This window comes from Furipterus horrens, unplaced genomic scaffold, assembly GCF_987537825.1.
Source record: "Furipterus horrens unplaced genomic scaffold, mFurHor1.1.pri manual_scaffold_2, whole genome shotgun sequence".
Lineage (NCBI taxonomy): Eukaryota > Metazoa > Chordata > Mammalia > Chiroptera > Furipteridae > Furipterus > Furipterus horrens.
This window is the reverse complement of record NW_028327172.1, coordinates 155,923,797-155,941,909: the sequence shown is the minus strand read 5'-3', so window position 1 is coordinate 155,941,909 and position 18,113 is coordinate 155,923,797. Positions and strand designations below refer to the sequence as shown.

Below are 18,113 nucleotides of genomic sequence, written 5' to 3'. Positions count from 1 at the left end.
AGGAATCGAACCAGTGACCCCTTGGTTAGCAGGCAGGCACTCAATGCACCAAGCCACACCAGCCAGGGCTATTTTTAATTTTTTAAGGAAACTTCACACTGTTTTCCTTAGTGGCTACCTCAACCTGCTTTCCCACCAACACTGCACGAGGGTTCCCTGTTCTCTATATCCTTATCAACACTTGTTGTTTGTTGATTTATTGATGATAACCATTCTGGCAGGTGTGAGGTGATTTCTCATTGTTGTCATTGACATTGAGCTACTTTTCATATATGTGTGGGCCATATGTATGTCCCCTTTGGAGAAATGTCTGTTCAGGTTTTTGGCTATTTTAAATTAGGTTATTTGTTTTTTGGGGTATTGAATTATAAGAGTTATTTATAAATTCTGGTTATTAGCCCCTTAATAGATGTATCATTGGTTAATATGTTCTCCCATTCAGTAGATTGTCTTTTTGTTTTGTTGATGGTTTTCTTTGCTGTGAAAAACATTTTAGTTTGGTGTAGTGGTATTTGTTTATTTTTCTTTTGTTTCCTTGCACAACGAGATATAACAAATATTCCTAAGAGTAATATCAGAGCTTACTACCTATTCTTTTATAGAAGTTTTATGACTTCACGTCTTATATTTAAGTCTTTAATCCATTTTAAACTTATTCTTATATATGGTGTAAGATGGTAGTTTATTTTTATTTTTATTTTTTTGCATGTATCTGTCTTTTCGTATATTAAGTGGCCATATAGGGATGGCTTTACGTCTGGGCTTTCTATTCTATTCCATTGGCCTGTGTCTGTTTTTTTTTGTGGGTACCATGCTGCTTTGATTACTATAGTTTGATGTCAGGTAGTGTGATACTTCCAAATTTGTTCTTCCTTAAAATTGCTATCGTATCAAGTCCTTTTGTTCTAGTTCTATAAAAAATGCCATTGGGATCCAAGATGGCAGAGGAGTAAGTGGAAGCTACACTAACCTCCTCCCAGGGCCAATCTGGAATTACAACTTAATTGTGGAGAAATCATATGGAATAACCAACAGAACACTAGCTGAAGAGAAGCCTTATAACCATGTACATACAGAAAAGGTCGCTTCATCACAACGTGACCTGTAGGGAGTGTGGAGACATGAAAGAGCTGACTGGGCTCCCACGGGTGGCAGCTGAAGGGACTGAGAAACATCTCAGCAGCCAGGGGTTCCCCCTGAGAAGGGCAGGATCACGTACGAAAATATTTTGGCACCCATTTACCCTGGGCTCAAGCAGAGGGAGGGCAGAGAGGACTAGAGATGCTTAAGAAGAGTTTGGGGCAATGGCTTTGAGGAGAGAACTGAGGGAGCAGCCGACTGGGTCCCAGTGATGACTCATTCCCCATACTACAGGCAGACCACTCCCCTCGAAGTGGCTTCAGCTTGAGGGGAAGCAATAGCCCAACGTGCAGGAATTAATCTGCCCCACCTTTGGTGCTTAAGCCTAATGGTTCATCACGGTTTAAATAGATTAACAACTAAAGGAGACAGACAAAGGCAGTAGATGTCCGGTAATCTCCAACAGGCTGCCTAGGCCCAGACTGGTACAAGATCTGACGCCAGCAGGGGCAGATCCAGGAAGTCCAGGTCAATCTAAGAAGCAGCAACAAACAAGAAAGTCACAAAAAAAATAAAATGGGAAGACAGAGAAAACAACCCCACATAGAAAGGAAAGGAGGAATCCCTAGAAAGAGTGCTAAATGAAATAGAGGAAAGCAAACTATCAGACCTGGTATTCAAAATATGGATTATAGGGAAGCGCAGTGAGTACAGCGAGCTCAAAGAAAACAGCAAAGAACTCCAGGGAAACTACAAGGAACTTACCTAGAATTACACCAGCATTAAAATGGACACAGGACGGTAACTCGTGACTTTTGGCCAAGATTGAGGCATAGAGAGACACACTGCGTCTCCCTCCACAACTAAGAAGTAATACAACTACCTCAAAACTAGAAACAACCAGACGTTCCAGAAAATTAAACTGCATGGAAGTCCAGCAAAGATATAAAGAAGAAATACTCATCCAGACAGGTAGGAGGGGCAGAGCTGGGGCGGAGAGGATGTGGTGTGGTGGCAGCAGCAGCAACGGCAGTGTCAGGCCAGCAGAAAGCACAGTAACACATTTTAAAGTCAGGAGGGACACCTGGGGAGCATTCCCAGCTCCTCACTGGACCTTGAAGCTCATGGTCCCAGCACCGGGGAAAATCAAACATCATTGCTTCTGACTGTGGAGACCAGTGGGGGTTGGGGAGGAGGCAGAGACTACAGGTCTCTCAGCATAGTCTGCTAGTTTGAAGGTCCCCCATGGTTCTGGGGCATCCGCAGACCCACCCACTCTGGGAACGACGGCCAGGGCAGCAGCTAGAGAGGTGCCAGTCTGGTGCGGAGGTGGGAGAGGTGCCTGGAAGAGGGGCGAGTGTTGGGCAGGCAGCACTGTTTCCTCTCAGACCCCTCCCCCACATATAGCGCTACAACCCGTGGTGAAATGGATCACCCAGTACTGATGAATCCTTAAAGCTCTGCCCCTTACAATGTTACAGGAGCGACAGCTCTACCTGGGACGTGGAGGCAAACAAACACAGGAGCCTGTCAGAATGAGGAGACAGAGAAGTATGGCCCACAAGGGGAAACAGATCAAGGTTCCAGTGGGAGAACTAAGCAACAAGGGTATAGCTAACCTAACCGATGAGGAGATAACCTAACAGATGCAGAATTTAAAACACTGATGATAAAGATGCTCAGAGACTTGACAGTCATGCTTGAGTACGGCAAACGCATAAGAGAAGAAGTGAAGGCTATGCTAAGTGAAACGAAGGAAAATCGACACAAAACCAAAGGTGAAGAGAAGGAAACTGGGGTTCAAATCAATGATTTGAAACATAACGAAGAAAAAATAGTCAACCAGTGCAGAATGAGGAAGCAAGAATTGAAAAAAAATGAGGAAAAAGTCCCAAATTTTGTGAAGGAGATGTACGTACAGGTCTGAGAAGCACGGAGGGTCCCAGGCGAGCTGGACCCAGAGGGGATCTCATAATTGAGATGCCAAAGGTGAAAGTTAAAGAGAGAATTCTGGGGACAGCAAGAGAGAGGTGGAGAGTTGCCTACAGGGGGGTTCCTGTAGGACTACCAGGTGATTTCTCAGAGGACACTTTACAGGCAGGAAGGGACTGGCAAGAAGTATTCGATGTGATGAAAGGCAACCTGCAACCATGACTACTCTATCCAGCAAGGCTATCATTTGGAATGGAAGGGCAGATGAAGTGCTTTTCAGACAAGGTAAAGCTAAAGGAGTTCATCATCACCAAGTCATTATTATATGAAAGGGACTTACCTAAGAAAAAGAAGATCAAAACCACGAACACTAAAATGACAACAAACTCACAACTATCAACAACTGAATCTAAAAAATAGAAACAAAATCCAACTTAGCAAACCAGAATAGAACAGAATCATAGGTATGGGGATCATTTGTAGGGTTATTGGGTGGGAGGAGGGAGGGGGAGAAATTGTGGTATAGTGCAGGGATTAAGAAGCATAATTGATTGGTACAAAATAAACAGGGGGAAGTAAGAATAATATAGGAAAGGGTGAAGCCAACATAGTTATATGCACGACTCATGGACATGAACTAAGCAGGGTGGGATTGCTGGAGGGAAGGGGGTACTGGGCAGAGGGGAGCAAAGGGGGAAAAAATTGGAACTGCTGGAACATAATAAAATATACTTAAAAAATAAATTAAATTTAAAAAAGGACACAGAAGCTATCAATAAGAGCCAGGAGGAAATGAAGAATACAATTTCTGAATTGAAGTACACAGTAGAAGGAATTAAATTCGGGCTAGAGGAAGCAGACGATTGAATCAGCAGGCTGGAGGACAACATAGAAAAAAAATTTCCAGACAGTGCAACAAAATGAAAAAAGACTGAAAAAGAATGAAGAGGTTTTAAGAGAGTTGGAGGACAACATGAAGTGTAATAATACTTGTATCATAGGAAAACCAGAAGGAGAAGAAGAAAAGCAAGGAATAGAAAACCTATTTGAAAAAGTAATGACAGAAAACTTCCCTAACTTGATGAGAGAAAAAGTCACACAAGTCCAGGAACCACAGAGAATGAAATAAGGAGTTTCCCAGACCAAAAAAAAAAAAAAAAATGCTAAAAGAATACATCTCTACTAAACCACCAATGCAAGAAATGCTAAAGGGTCTGCTTTAAGAAGATGAAGAAACAGAGAGAGACAGAGGAACACAGGTACAAAGGAGAAAAATGACAATGAATAAGTACCTATCAATAATAACCTTAAATGCAAATCTTTATTAAAATACTAATGACATACTTCACAGACCTAGAACAAATACTTCAAAAATTTATATGTAACCAAAAAAGACCCTAAATAGCCACAGCAATCTTGAGGAAGAAGAACACAGTAGTAGGAATCACAATACCTGATACCAAACTATACTACCAGGCCACTGTAATCAAAACAGTGTGGTACTGGCATAAGAACAGACATAAAGATCAATGGAACAGAGTAGATAGCCCAGACATAAACCCAGGTCTGTATTGTCAACTAATATTTGATAAAGAGGGAAGGAACATAACATGGAGTGAAAAGAGCCTCTTCAACAAATAGTACTGGGAGAACTGGACAGGGACATACAAAAAAGTGAAACTAGACCATCAGCTTTCACCATACAACAGAATAAACTCAAGATGGATCAAAGACTTAAATGTAAGCCGTGACACCATAAAAATCCTAGAGGAAAACATAGGCAGGAAAATTTCAGATATGTCACGTAGTAATATTTTCACCAATACATCTCCTAAGGCAAGAGAAATAAAGGAAAGAATAAACAAATAGGACTACGTCAAACTAAAGAGTTTCTGCTCAGCAAAAGAAAACATCAGCAAGATGAAAAGGGAACCAACCATATGGGAAAACATTTTTGCCAATGATACCTCAGGCAAGGGATTGATCTCCAAAATATATAAATAACTTACATGACTCCACACCAAGAAGACAAAAAGCCCAATTTAAAAAATGGGCAAAGGACCTGAACAAACACTTCTCCAAAGAGGACATACAGAGGGTCCATAGGCATATGAAAGAATGCTCAACATCACTAGCCATCAGAGAGCTGCAAATAAAAACCACAATGAGATACCAGTTCACACTGGTCAGAATGGCCATCATCAACAAATCAACAAACAACAAGTGCTGGATAGGATGAGGAGAAAAGGGAACCCTACTGTCCTGTTAGTGGGAATGCAGACAGCTGCAGCCACTATGGAAAACCGTTTGGATTTTCCTCAAAAAACTAAAAATGGAACTGCCTTTTGAACCAGCAATTCCATTGCTAGGATTATATCCAAAGAATCCTGAAACACCAGTTCAAAAGAATCTGTGCACCCCCTGTGTTCATAGCAGTGCTATTTGCAATAGCCAAGTGCTGAAAACAACCTAAGTGCCCATCTGTTGATAAGTGGATCAAAAAACTGTGGCACATTTACAAAATGGAATACTATGTAGCAGAAAGAAAGAAGGAACTTCTACCATTTGCAACAACATGGATGGAACTAGAGAGAATTATGCTTAGCGAAATAAGCCAGGCAATGAAAGAAAAATACCATATAATATCACCTAATACAGGAAACTAATAAGCAGCACAAACAAATGAGCAAAATTGAACCAGAGGCATGTAAACAAGGAGCAGACAGTGAAAAGGGGGTCGAGGGGAGGGAGAGAAGTGGATAAGAAGGGGAAGGGTTTAGTCAAGGAACATGTATAAATGACTCATGGACATGGACAAACGGATGGGTATTGACTGGAAGAAGGGGTGGGCAGGGTGGGGGGAAGCAATGGGGAAAAATATGGGGAACTGTAATAGAAAAACAATAAAAACTTTTTTTTAGAAAAAGAAATGCCATTGGTGTTTTGATAGGGACTGCATTGACTCTATAGATTGTTTTGGGTATCTGGACATTTTAATGATGTTAATTTTTTCTATCCGTGAGCATTGTATATGCTTGCATTTATTTGTATCTTCTTCGGTTTTTTTCTTCAGTGTCTTTTAATTTTCTGAATACAGATCTTTTATCTCCTTGGTTAAACTTATTCCTAGGTTTGTTTGTTTTTTTGATGCAGTTTAAATATAATTGTTGTCTTGATTTCTCTTTCTGGTAGTTTATTATTGGCATATAAAAATGCAATCGATTCCTGAATATTCATTTTTTATCTTGCTACTTTACTGAATTCATTAATCAGTTCCAGTAGTTTTTGGTGGAATTGTTCAGGTTCATTTGATTTTAATTTTTTAAAATCCTTACCTAAGGACATGCTCCTTGATCCTGAAAGTGGGAAAAGGAAGGAGAAGGAGAGAAAGAAAAAAACATCAATTTGAGAGAGAAACATCGATTGGTTGCATCTTGTATACACTCAAGCCAGGGACCAACCCACAAACTGGGTATGTGCCCTTACCGAGAATGAAACGCACAACCTTTCAGTTTACAGGATGATGCTCCAACCAACTGAGGTACACTGGCCAGAACTGTTCAGGTTTTTTCTGTATAGTACCATATCATCTTCAAAGAATGATAGTATCACTTCTTCCTTTCCAATTTGGATATCTTTTATTTCTTTTTCTTGTCATATTGCTGTAGCTAGAACTTCCAATACTGTGTTGAGTAAAAGTTGTGAAAATGGACTTAAAAAGTACTATAATATGAGTTGAAGGGTATTACATAATAATAAAAGTATAAATGCAATAAGAGGATATAATCCTTATAAACATTTATGCATTCTTTATATATTTAGGACCACCTAAATATATAAAGCAAATCATGATAGGCATTAAGGGAGAGATCAACAGTAGGGGACTTTAATACCCCATTGACATCAATGGATAAATCTTCCAGACAGAAAATTTACAAGGTAGCAGCAGCCTTAAGTGACACATTAGGTCAGATTAATTTAGTTATTATTTTTAGAGCACCACCCCCAGAGAATTAGAATATACATATTTTAACACGCTCATGGAACATTTTCTAAGATAGACTACATTTTAAGCCATGAAACAAATTTTAATAAATTATAAGAATTAAAACTATATCATGCATGTTTTTCCACCACAAATTACAAGAAGAAAACTGAAAAGCACACGAACACCTGGAGGCTAAATAATGTGCTACTAAACAATGAATGGGTTAACAATGAAGTGAAGAGAGAAATAAAAGATACCTTGAGACAAATGAAAATTCAAAACAATACAAGCCTACCTCAAGAAACAAGAAAGATTTCAAACAATTTAACCTTACATCCAGAGGAACTAGAGAAAGAACAGTAAGCAAAGCTAAAGTGAGTAGAAGGAAGAAAATAATAAAGATCAGAGTAGAAATAAATGAAGTACAGTGTAAAAAATCAATACAATATATCAGTGAAACCAACAGGTGGTTCTTTGAAGGGATAACCAAGATTGATAAACCTTTTACCAGACTATTCAAGAAAAAGAAAGGACACAAAGAAAGAAAATCACAAATGAAAGAGAAGCGACAGCTGACACCACATAAGTAAAAAGGGTTGTATGAAAATACTAAAAATAATTATATACCAACAAATTGGACACTCTGGAAGAAATGTATAAATTCCTAGAAACATAAAAATCTCGCAAAACTAGATTAAGAAGAAATAGAAAATCTGAATTGATGTATTACTACCAATGAAATTGGATCAGTAATCAAAAAATTCTCAACAACCTGAAGTCCTGGACTAGATGGCTTTACAGGTTGATTTTTCCAAACATTCAATGAAGAACTAACACTTATCCTTCTGAAACTATTCCGGAATATTCAAGAGGAATAAAGACTTTCAAGCTCTTTTTACAATGCCAGTATCATCCTGTCTCCAAAACCAGACAAAGACATTCCAGTAAAGGAAATTGTAGGCCAATATGCCTGATGAACATAGATGCAAAAATCCTCAATGAAATATTAGCAAACCAAATTTGGCAAGACATTAAAAAGTATACAGCATCATCAAGTGGGATTTATTCCTGGGGTGCAAGGTTCAATATCCACAAATTAATGTGTTATACCAAAGAAGGATACAAATCATGATCATATGAATAGATACTGTAAAAGCATTTGATAAGATCGAGTATTCAGTTATGATTAAAAAAACAAAACTCAGCAAAGTGGAAGTAGAAGGAACATACCTCAACATAATAGAAACCATATATGACAAACCAACAGTTAATATACTTAATGGGGAAAGCTAAAAACACTTTTTAAAGGCGAGATCGTGCTTTACATTTTAAAATCATCAAATGGGCTCATTTAAAACATGTCTGTTAACATTGTTCTCTAAATAGCTACTCTGTTTGGTGCAGTAGCTGCAAAGACTTATGCAGAAGTCACATGAGTTATTTATTCAGTCCCCTATGGATGGACAGCCATTGTAAACAATGATACATGGAACATCTTCAAGTTCTATTCTGCATCCTGCTCCAGGGCAGAATGAGACTGAGCAGGGCTGGGAGGGCACACAGACTCCCTCTCCAAGTCCTCCTGAGTGCCTATCACAGTGCTTCCCTCTAGGGCTTGTTCAGGAATGGGGGACAAAAGGAAGAAAGGAAGCACAGGAAGGCATGAAATGGGAGCAAGGAGGGGAAGGGATGGCAGAGCCACATGTGATTTTAGCATGGACACGTATGCAAATAGCAAATGAATGAAATCACAATTTCTGATTTTTTTCTGATATAAAGGCATGCTGTTATAAAATACCAAGGTAAAATTACCAACAGAGTATACAAAATTATCTCTGAAAGATGATTTTTACTTTATAAAATATATCCAGCAATGGGTACATTTCATATTATTCCTAAGAAATTTTATCATCTTTGGTATTCGTAGTTGTGAAACGTATCATGAAAATTCTTTCATATCTAAATCTTAGACATCGTGGTGACTTGATTTTTTTTTAGTCTCCTTTTTATTCGGTCCTTGATAATTATAGATATATTTGGAGACTTTAAATCTTCAACTTGGATGATTGTGGTTTTATTAGTTTTTATACTAGACTTTTTATACTTCATTAAGTATCATTCTCTATGGAGTAGACAGGCAATTAGAGCCATTAATGTGCTATTGACAGGGGAATAAGAAAACCATGTGAATTTTAAAATAACTTTTATATTTCTCTCATACATCATAGTGGTACTTAAAAATGCCTCATAATTTTATAATCACATGAGCATTTCTCCTACAATTTAAAACTTGCCTTTTAAAATTAATTTTTAAAAAGGAGTCTTCAAAAATTGTGAATTGGTATTTTACCATTAAATTTTTTCATTAAATATAACATGTTTATACTGAAATATTCCAGAAATATTTGCATATATTTGTAAAAGGGTATTTTATATTGTTGAAACAAATTTTGAAATGTATAGTTGAAAAATTGAGTTTCATGTGTTTTTTACCCCCTGCTCTTATTTTCAATTTCAAAATTTTACAAATTCTGTGTTAGGTTTGCATTATTGAATTATATCAATTTATTATATTTTACAAATATCTATCTTCTTAACATCATGTGCTTTTCCCGAATAAAGTAATGTATTTTTACTTCAAGTGTATTTATCTAGATCTTTCTTCTAAGTTCCCTGGGTGACTCAGATTTGATATGTCTCAAACTGAAGACATTGCCTCTGACCCTTTCCTCTTTGTAGACCCTGTAATCTATTCTGTCATCTGTTTTCCCATCCTCGTCAATAGCAGCACTGGAACACTGAAGTATGAAAAATCCTGGACCCCAGCCCTTCCTGAGATCACCACATCCAGTCGCTCACCAAGTTTAATACTTTCTACCTGCTGCCATTTTTTGTATCATTAGTTTACTTATTACAGTAATTTACTTAGTCCTTTTTTATTTTGAAGTACTCTTTTCTAGTTTTGGTCCCCTTATGTTCATCTTTATATTGCTTGCAGAGTGACTGCTCTGAAATATATCTGTGGTGATGTAACTCCTCTGCTTATTTAGTGTCTCTCCATTCCATTTGGACAAAATTCATATGCTAGCATGGCACGTGCCTATTTTGGTTAGGCTCTGATTCTCCAGTTTTCTCTCTCCATCCCATTTTCACCATTCCAGTTTTACCACATTCCTTTGGTACCCTCACTTACCTTATGCTTTTGCTCATACTCCCCTTTCTAGAATGCCCTTCATGCTCTCCCTCTGCACTTAGTACACCTTTCACGATACATCATTTCCTGAGCTTCCCTGGTACAAAAGACTAGTCTCTTTTGTGCCCTTACTGTAGTTTATTCAGTTCAGTTCTAAGACTAGCAAATGATACTTTCCTTATTGTTTTGTTGTATCTCTCCTTTTACTTGAATATTGGGGAAAATCTTTTATTCATAGTTCTAGCTTCTAGGTTAGTGCCTGTGATTTGATAGATACAGTAAATTTTTGTTGTCCTGCTGACTGAGTGATTGAGTGGTTGAGCAAGGCAATGAATATGACTTTTTCTAAAGTTTGGTTTTTGTTTTGTTTTTTATAGGGAAAGGAAACAGAGTCAGGGATAAAAGAAAAAGGAAATGGTATTGATATTATTGAAAGTGCTCCACAGAACCAAACAAATATTGACATTTTGACTTATGTTTATGGAGAACATAAAGACAATAATGATGGTAAGTTAGGGACTATCTGTGAATTTTTTTCTATGCTTAAGTGCTGGTATAAACAAATCTAATTTGTATAGATCCAAATATCCATTTTTTAAGGTGGTTTTTTATTTGCTATCTATTCAAAAGTATCTCAACTAATACCATCTTCTTCTTCCTGCAAATGTTTCAACCCCCTGAAAATCTTCTCTGCTGTTATTTTTATTTTATCGAAATATTCATAAGTGGAGATAGACCTGTATATGTATTTTAAATTCATAGTAAAAAATATTCACATTAATGTATCTGTGACTACACTTTGTAGGTAAAATGGCAGCATTAGGATTAGGAGAAGATGAAGATACAGAATCACTTTGGGACTCTGAGGTACAATTTATTATTATTATTATTTTAAATATTATCATTGATGATGTTCAAATATAAAAGGTATGCTTTGACTTTATTTTCTCACCTTTATATTTGTCCATAAAAAATTTTTCTTATATTTTAACCTATAATTAATAGGATAACTATGTGCTAAAGACAGGGTAAGGCAAAAGTACGTTTACAGTTGCGTGTATTATAATTTATTAATTATTGTATTATTTTTCATACAAACAACTGTAAACCTACTTTTGCCCTACCTTTATAATAATACTGCATAGTACAATTCCATGAATTTGCAAGATGCACTGAATAAAATCAGTGTAGTATATTATAAATAACTAAGGCTTTGAAGTCATAGGTAATCCGTTTAGGTTCTGAAGTTAAGTTTCTCTGAAAACGAAAGAACTATTCCAGGTCAACCTATGGCCAATGGATGTTACTGTGGTTTATATAGATATGTAAAACTAATGAGATTCAGATAGAAACAATTTGGACTGTAGTTTTTTAAATCACTTGACATTTGTAAAGATAATGCCTGGGACTTCAAAGATTTGTTCAATTTGGATTGTCAAGTAGATGTGCAAGGAACATTTCCAGAGAAAGAAAAGCATGGTGAGTAGTAATAAATATGTAGGATTATAACAACAATTTGGCTTAGCGGTGTTTCGATAAGTAGCAGCCGTTTTCAATAATTAAAACGGCATGCGTTGAGTACTTTACTGCAACCGTACTTGTAGTAACTTAGGTACAGAGATCTGATGAGCTGATCTAAGGTGACAGTTGGGGAAAGACATACGAAGGGCCTGATCTCTTCGATACAGACATCTGCTCCCTGATGATACAAACACTGTATTTGAAGTCTAAGGTCATGCTGGACCTGTCACCTAGTGGCTACGCAATCTTGGGAAAACATGTCTTAAACCTGTTGGAATGTCATTGACCCCATTCATAACAATGGTACTAATCCCTACCTTTCACGTATGTGTGATGAACAAATGTGGTAACAAATGCGGAAAACACTTTATAAGCTGTAATGGGTGCTGTGGAAATGTAAGACTACGGTGATCACAGTGGTAATCCATGACTCACTAAATACTGAGGACACTTTTTATAAACCTGAAGGACAATAAAATAGCAGTACTGTTGAGAAAAAAATGGCAACATTAGAAAGGGTATGTAAATTTCTAATTTGAGGGATGTTAAGTTTTTGTAGGCTATTAATGGAGGTGTCATATAGGTATGTAGTACTTTGGTACTTGAGGCCTTCTTGATGAGCTCATACATGTTTTGACCTTAATTAAATTTGTTATTGAACACCAACTATGTGTTGGGCAGTTAGATGCTGTACAAGTTGAAGAGTCAGGCAATAGTGAGTGGAGAGTAGAAAAACACATAAACAACAATCCATTATAAGTCATTATAAATGCTTCATATAAAGGCAATGGAGAATGTTAGGTTAGAAAATATTGGGGGAGTTTTTAGTTAGAATGGGAGTGGAAATGGAATTTAGGTGGTCAGAAAAGATCTTTGTGAGTGTGACAGAAAATTCCAAGCGAAGGAGCCAGGCATGTGAAGGTCTAGGAGAAGGACTTGCTGGACAGAGAGAACAATGGATCACATCTGCTCATCATTTTACTCTAACATCTTGGAACGACCTAGAAGCAGGAGGCAGGATAGCCATGTAATACCATTTTTATTATTGTGTTTGTGTGTAGAAAAGAATCAAAATGTGCATAAGTGCCTGGCACATTTTAGGTGGTTGATACATAAATGTTCTTACTCTTCCCTTATTAAAGCTTACTATAATTTTTTGAAGAGTTACATAAAAACTATGCACTTAGCCACAATTATTTAAATATAATTTAAAGAAAAGTTTTTCTTCCTACTTTGCCATTTTATTCAACCATTATTCCTATCAAAAATTTTATCAAATAGCTTTGTCTGAGCCCTAGAGTACCTAAATGAGGTAGGTTTTACAGTGTTTTGTTTATATTTAACACAACGCACTCCAAAGTTTCTTATTATGTCAAGTATCTTTTTTTAACACTAAAAAAATTCTGTTAGAAATATTTTAAGCTTTGTTTTAAAAATAAAGATAGTAAAAAAAAAGAAAAAGAAAGAGTCCTATTAAAAGAGTTTAATACATCTTTTTTACAGTTTGTTCATCGCAGAACTTCTAATGTCAGGAGTCTTCACATTTCTCACACTTACATTTTAACAATCACGGACTTGGAACTATCACAAGAAATATTAGAAGCCTCGTAGATATTTGCATTTTCGTGACACCAAAATTTCAAAGTACTTTGAATGTAAATTGCCCTAGGTCTTATAGGAAAAACAGTCACATCTGAAATCAAAATATAATCTTTGGGCAAACTGTTAGGGCTTAGTGATTCCTCTTCCATTTTGAGTTTTTAAAATAGTGACTGTATACAACGGGGAAAAAAAAAGTAATAACCGACTGTTTTAGAAATAGAAGTTCTGACCTAGAGCCTAAGAACAATTAGCATTAAAAATATATATACTGCTAACAAGTATGAAGTGCAAATAATTTGGAAGGGGTCCAGTGAATTAAGCTGAACCATCAAATCCATGCCTACATATTCACGAAACAGCACTTTCATACTACTTAGCAAAGTATGGTTTTGAACAGTCATACATTCTAAGTAGGCATGTGGATTCCTTATGCTAAAAAGCTGAACTTATTCTCTATTTTAAGTAGGGCAAATTAGTCGGGAAAGAAAACATCAGTACATAATATTTAAAATAGAAAGCATAAAATATAATGGAATACATTATTATAGAATGTTTCTCTTCTGAAAAGACAAAATACATGGTTTTTCAAAAATGACAAATTTGAAGCAGAACTTGGTTGCTGACTTCAATTATAGCCAGGAACTGGCAACCTGTGCCCCTCCTTTGCTTCAAAAAATGTGTAAGAAAGAGTGATGAGATCAACATTCACCATCCTTGGATCTTCAGCAAATTCAGGATCAATGTAGAAAAACACTGGCATATCTACTTCTAAGCCTTTGTCCTTCAAAACAGAAGCACTATATTTTATTGAAATACTGTCCAGCTTCAAATGGTACGACATTGTATGTAGAAATTCCAATTACTGGCTTGTCAGTAGGATTCTTAGCTTTAAAAAATGTAAGTGCAGTCTCTCCAGGCACTACATATATTTCAGTTTGCTGAGGTCTGAAGTTCCACTGGAGACTTGCATGCACATCTGCATTAAAGGTGACTTGAATGATGCGATCCTTAACGGGCATCATATTTTCGGTCTGCCTGATGCATGACCTGCTGCTACTGATCGTCCAAGTCCAGTTGTCTAGCAATAGAGCCGATACGAGGGTACGGCAGCGTAGGACACCCCTAGCATGCCCATGGTGGCCACGGCCACATACACACGGACGGTCTTGTTCCACCGCCGCTGTTCCTCCGGTGCGCGCGTGTAAGGGTTCATGCTCTTCGGCCGTTGGGACGGCTGCACGGCCAGGTCCCGGGCCAGGTTTGGGCGCCTCCATGTTACAAGTCGCCTCAGTCCCTTCTCAGCACCTCCTGTCTACTTCGTCCCAACTTGAGACACTTGTTAAAAGGGCATTTCTTAGATGTCCAGACAGTAGGGTAATCAGCTGAACTTGGGTCCTGGGAACCAGACCCCCGCGGTTGCATGCTCCGACCAAGCAGAACAAGGAACTTAACCTAACTGTTATTCCTTTGAGCAGTGACCTATTCCTTTGAGCAATGACCTGGGTATAGTGGAAAATTTTTGTCTACACAAGCTGTATTTCTGTCCAAGTTCCTGCACCTGAAATGCTTTATAAACCCCCCAATCCCTAAGGTCGGGGTTGTCCACCTAAGTCCGGCTTGTGGACTGGTGGGCAGTCGCTGGCCAGACAATAAAGGCTCTTTAAATTCTAAATTCTAATTTGATTGTCTCCGACCGTTTGGTTCTCGCACTTGCTCCACAACAACACTGCTCTGCCCTCTCGGCAAAAATGATCAGAGGCCCATGGGGGCTCCACCGCCAGCCACAAAAAGCGACGCACCTCCATCCCGGACTCCAGAGGCCTCCCATAGTGTCCGGAAAAGTAGGACTCTTTTTTTTTTTTTTCTTTTTCAAGATTATTTATTTATCATTTTAGGGAGAAGGGAAGAGGAGAGAAACATCAATCTGTGGTTGCCTCTCTGGACCCTCAACTGGGGACCTTGCCCGCAACCCAGCCATGTGCGCTGACTGGGAATAGAACCAGTTACTCTTTGGTTCGCAGGCCAGCACTCAGGCCACTGAGCCGCACCAGCCAGGGCAGAGATATTTTAAAACTTTTAGCAAGTATACTTAATAGATAATTTGTTTTAAAAAGTACTCCCCCCAACTGTTCTCTTATTTTGGTGGAGAATACTAAGTAGAGGTAGGTATTTTGAAATTAGTTCCTTGTTAAAATGTACATATACATCAGTACTTTATCTAGGAAAGGATTTTCTCTGGCTTTTCAAGCTCAGTATACTGTCAATAGCCAAATGAAGACAACAGAAAGCTTGATCTAGAGAACATACATGACGTTTTCTATTTAAATGTTTTATTCAATACATGTTTCTCTTATTTTTAAGTCTGATTGCTTTTAAAGTAGGAAATTGAGATATTTTCTTAGAAAGAGGTTAGGAAGTCTTTATGTAACTCATTATTGATACACATTTTAGGAGAATTTCCCTGCAAGTCTTCCACAGAAGGATGTTGATAATTTATCTGAAGTGGTAGATCAGAGAGGAAAACTTAAAGTACATGATCAAGTAGAAGGTAAGAACTGCATTTTATTAAAAAGTCCTTTGACAGAATGTTGATTTAAAACATGAACACATATATTCTGATAGTCAAAGAAAATCACCTGTTACATGCATAGTAAATAAAAAGAGAAGTGAGAACAAGTTGTAAATCTTATCAGGTATCAGCAAGAGATTAAATCGAGAGTATCACTGCGGGAGCCAAATTATTTGTTCCATTTCAAGATTCTCTGAAACCTGAGGAAAGGGAGGATTCAGGAAGAGGCAAAGAATGAAAAAGGGAGTGAAGAATGAGAAAGGCAGAAACACAGGGAGTAAATGAAGGAAAAAGAAGCTGGCGTATACAGGGTGGGGCAAAAGTAGTTTTACAGTTCTGAGTATGCGAAACAATTTATTCTTCTGTTATTATTTATTAATTGTTGTATTACTCTCCATGCAGACAACTGTAGACCTAGTTTTGCCCCACCATGTTTGGTGGGAGGTGATAAAATATCTCTTTAGGCAAAAGAAAGCAGAGTGTTTGAAATGTGGGAAGAATATAAAGAGAGCTTCCAGTACTGAAACTTCTCAGAGAAGTACAGCAAAATTTTCCCACTGTTACTCTTTTCCTCACTATTGGGAAGGCATTACGGATGACGAAGAGCTGTGTTTTATCTACCATGGGTGAGCATAAGTGTATGTGGTCAGCTCGAAATGTCTCTATTCTTAAGTCATGTAAAATGTTACTACGTAATAGGATGGTATTCTGTAATCCAAGATGAGGGCATCGGAAAGGAGAGACCAGGGGTCAGTAATGGGGAGATCAAAGAAGTTAAAGCCTGATGAAAAGTCCACTAGAAAGTTTATGACTTCTAATGCAGTTTCAAGTCTAAAGAAATGACAGCATGAAGCCTGGTATTCTGCATTGTCACCAGCTCTCAGGTGACGCCAGTGCTGCTTGTCCTCAGGGTATGGACTTCTCTCCAGAGAAGTCTGGCAGGAGGACAGCCCTTGGATAGATAGTTTAAGACATGAAAGGGTTAATGAAATGCATTGTTTTTATTTCTGAGCATGTCTGTGGCCACCGAGAAGCAAAGAGATGAAGAAACAGAAATGACAGATGTAAGATCCTACAGCTAAACAGAGGAAAGAAGAAATAGTGGGGATAATCCACAAGAAGAATGGGAAAAGGAGAAAAATTGAGACCAAAAATCTAGAAATTACTTTTGAAGAGGAAGGGGGTATAGTGAACAGACAGAGGGTAGGGGAAGAACGGCACTAGCTATTTAATTTTGGAGTGGATGAGGACATTTGAGAGACCTCACCTTAGGCTGTAGGATATTGGCGGTGAAACAGAAGATGAGATCGTTGCTGCTCCTGAGAATACTGGAAGCAGGAGGCAGTGCTAGTCCTGGGGTGAACTGTAGTTCCTCATTTATCCTCCTCGTGATTGTCAGGCATCAGAGGTATATGCTACACTGGCATTTATTGTTCCAGTGAAAGTAATTTGAATAAAGAAGCATTGGCTGTGTTTTTATGGTAGCTCAGGTTTGGTAAGACAGCTGTTTCATAAAACTCCTTTAAAGACTCACATAATATACCAAACTGATTTTGGACAGAAAAGAAATTTGAGTTTATTCTCTAAGTGCTACAATTATTATTTTCAGTATATAGTACACTGATTTAGAAATAAAAAATATTTTAAATATCTAATATTTCTGTGGCAGTTAAAGTAATTCTTTTCATTTTTAGTAACTACATTTCAATACTGAAAGCTCATTATACATTATTTCTTAGATGTGTTTTATGTATCTTCTTGCATGAGTGGATCAGGAAACTTCAAGATGGCTAAAGTAGAGGATACAGGAAACGCCGGCATACCAGCAGCCCATATTAGTATGAAAAAAAAGAATATTTTTATTAATTTTTTTTCTATAAGTGAAAATCCACGCTGATCATTTTATAACATTTCTCTGTTGATAAATGAATTATGCATTCAACTGAACTGTTCTCACAATTGTGTGCTTCCTAAGTTACAGGACAGAGTGATGAAAATTATAAATACTTGTAACATAATGGTATAAAGTGATTCTGATGTATTGCATTAAAGATATGCTGTTGCATTCTGTTTCAGATTTATTCTGTCAGGGTCATGATTTGCTTCTCTGGTTAAAGATCCCTTTTATCCCATCAAGCATTATGTTCACTTTGGTGTATGCACTTTTCTATTTTAGTTATAATCTTTTGAAACATAATTTTACTTTTGAAATCTCAACTGCATATTTT

General features: G+C 37.4%; 1 protein-coding gene and 1 pseudogene across 1 annotated transcript in view; one reads left to right on the top strand and one right to left on the bottom strand.

The window, feature by feature from the left end:
* Window positions 1-18,113, top strand: part of ANKRD26 (ankyrin repeat domain 26) — a 127,795-nt gene that overhangs the window by 38,670 nt on the left and 71,012 nt on the right. The window contains exons 11-14 of the mRNA XM_090267369.1: window positions 10,571-10,700; window positions 10,999-11,060; window positions 15,768-15,864; window positions 17,625-17,723. Of these exons, the coding sequence (XP_090123495.1) occupies window positions 10,571-10,700; window positions 10,999-11,060; window positions 15,768-15,864; window positions 17,625-17,723 (388 nt within the window). The remainder of the gene's footprint in view (window positions 1-10,570; window positions 10,701-10,998; window positions 11,061-15,767; window positions 15,865-17,624; window positions 17,724-18,113) is intronic.
* On the bottom strand, window positions 13,942-15,144 carry LOC150019778 (cytochrome c oxidase assembly protein COX11, mitochondrial-like; annotated as a pseudogene).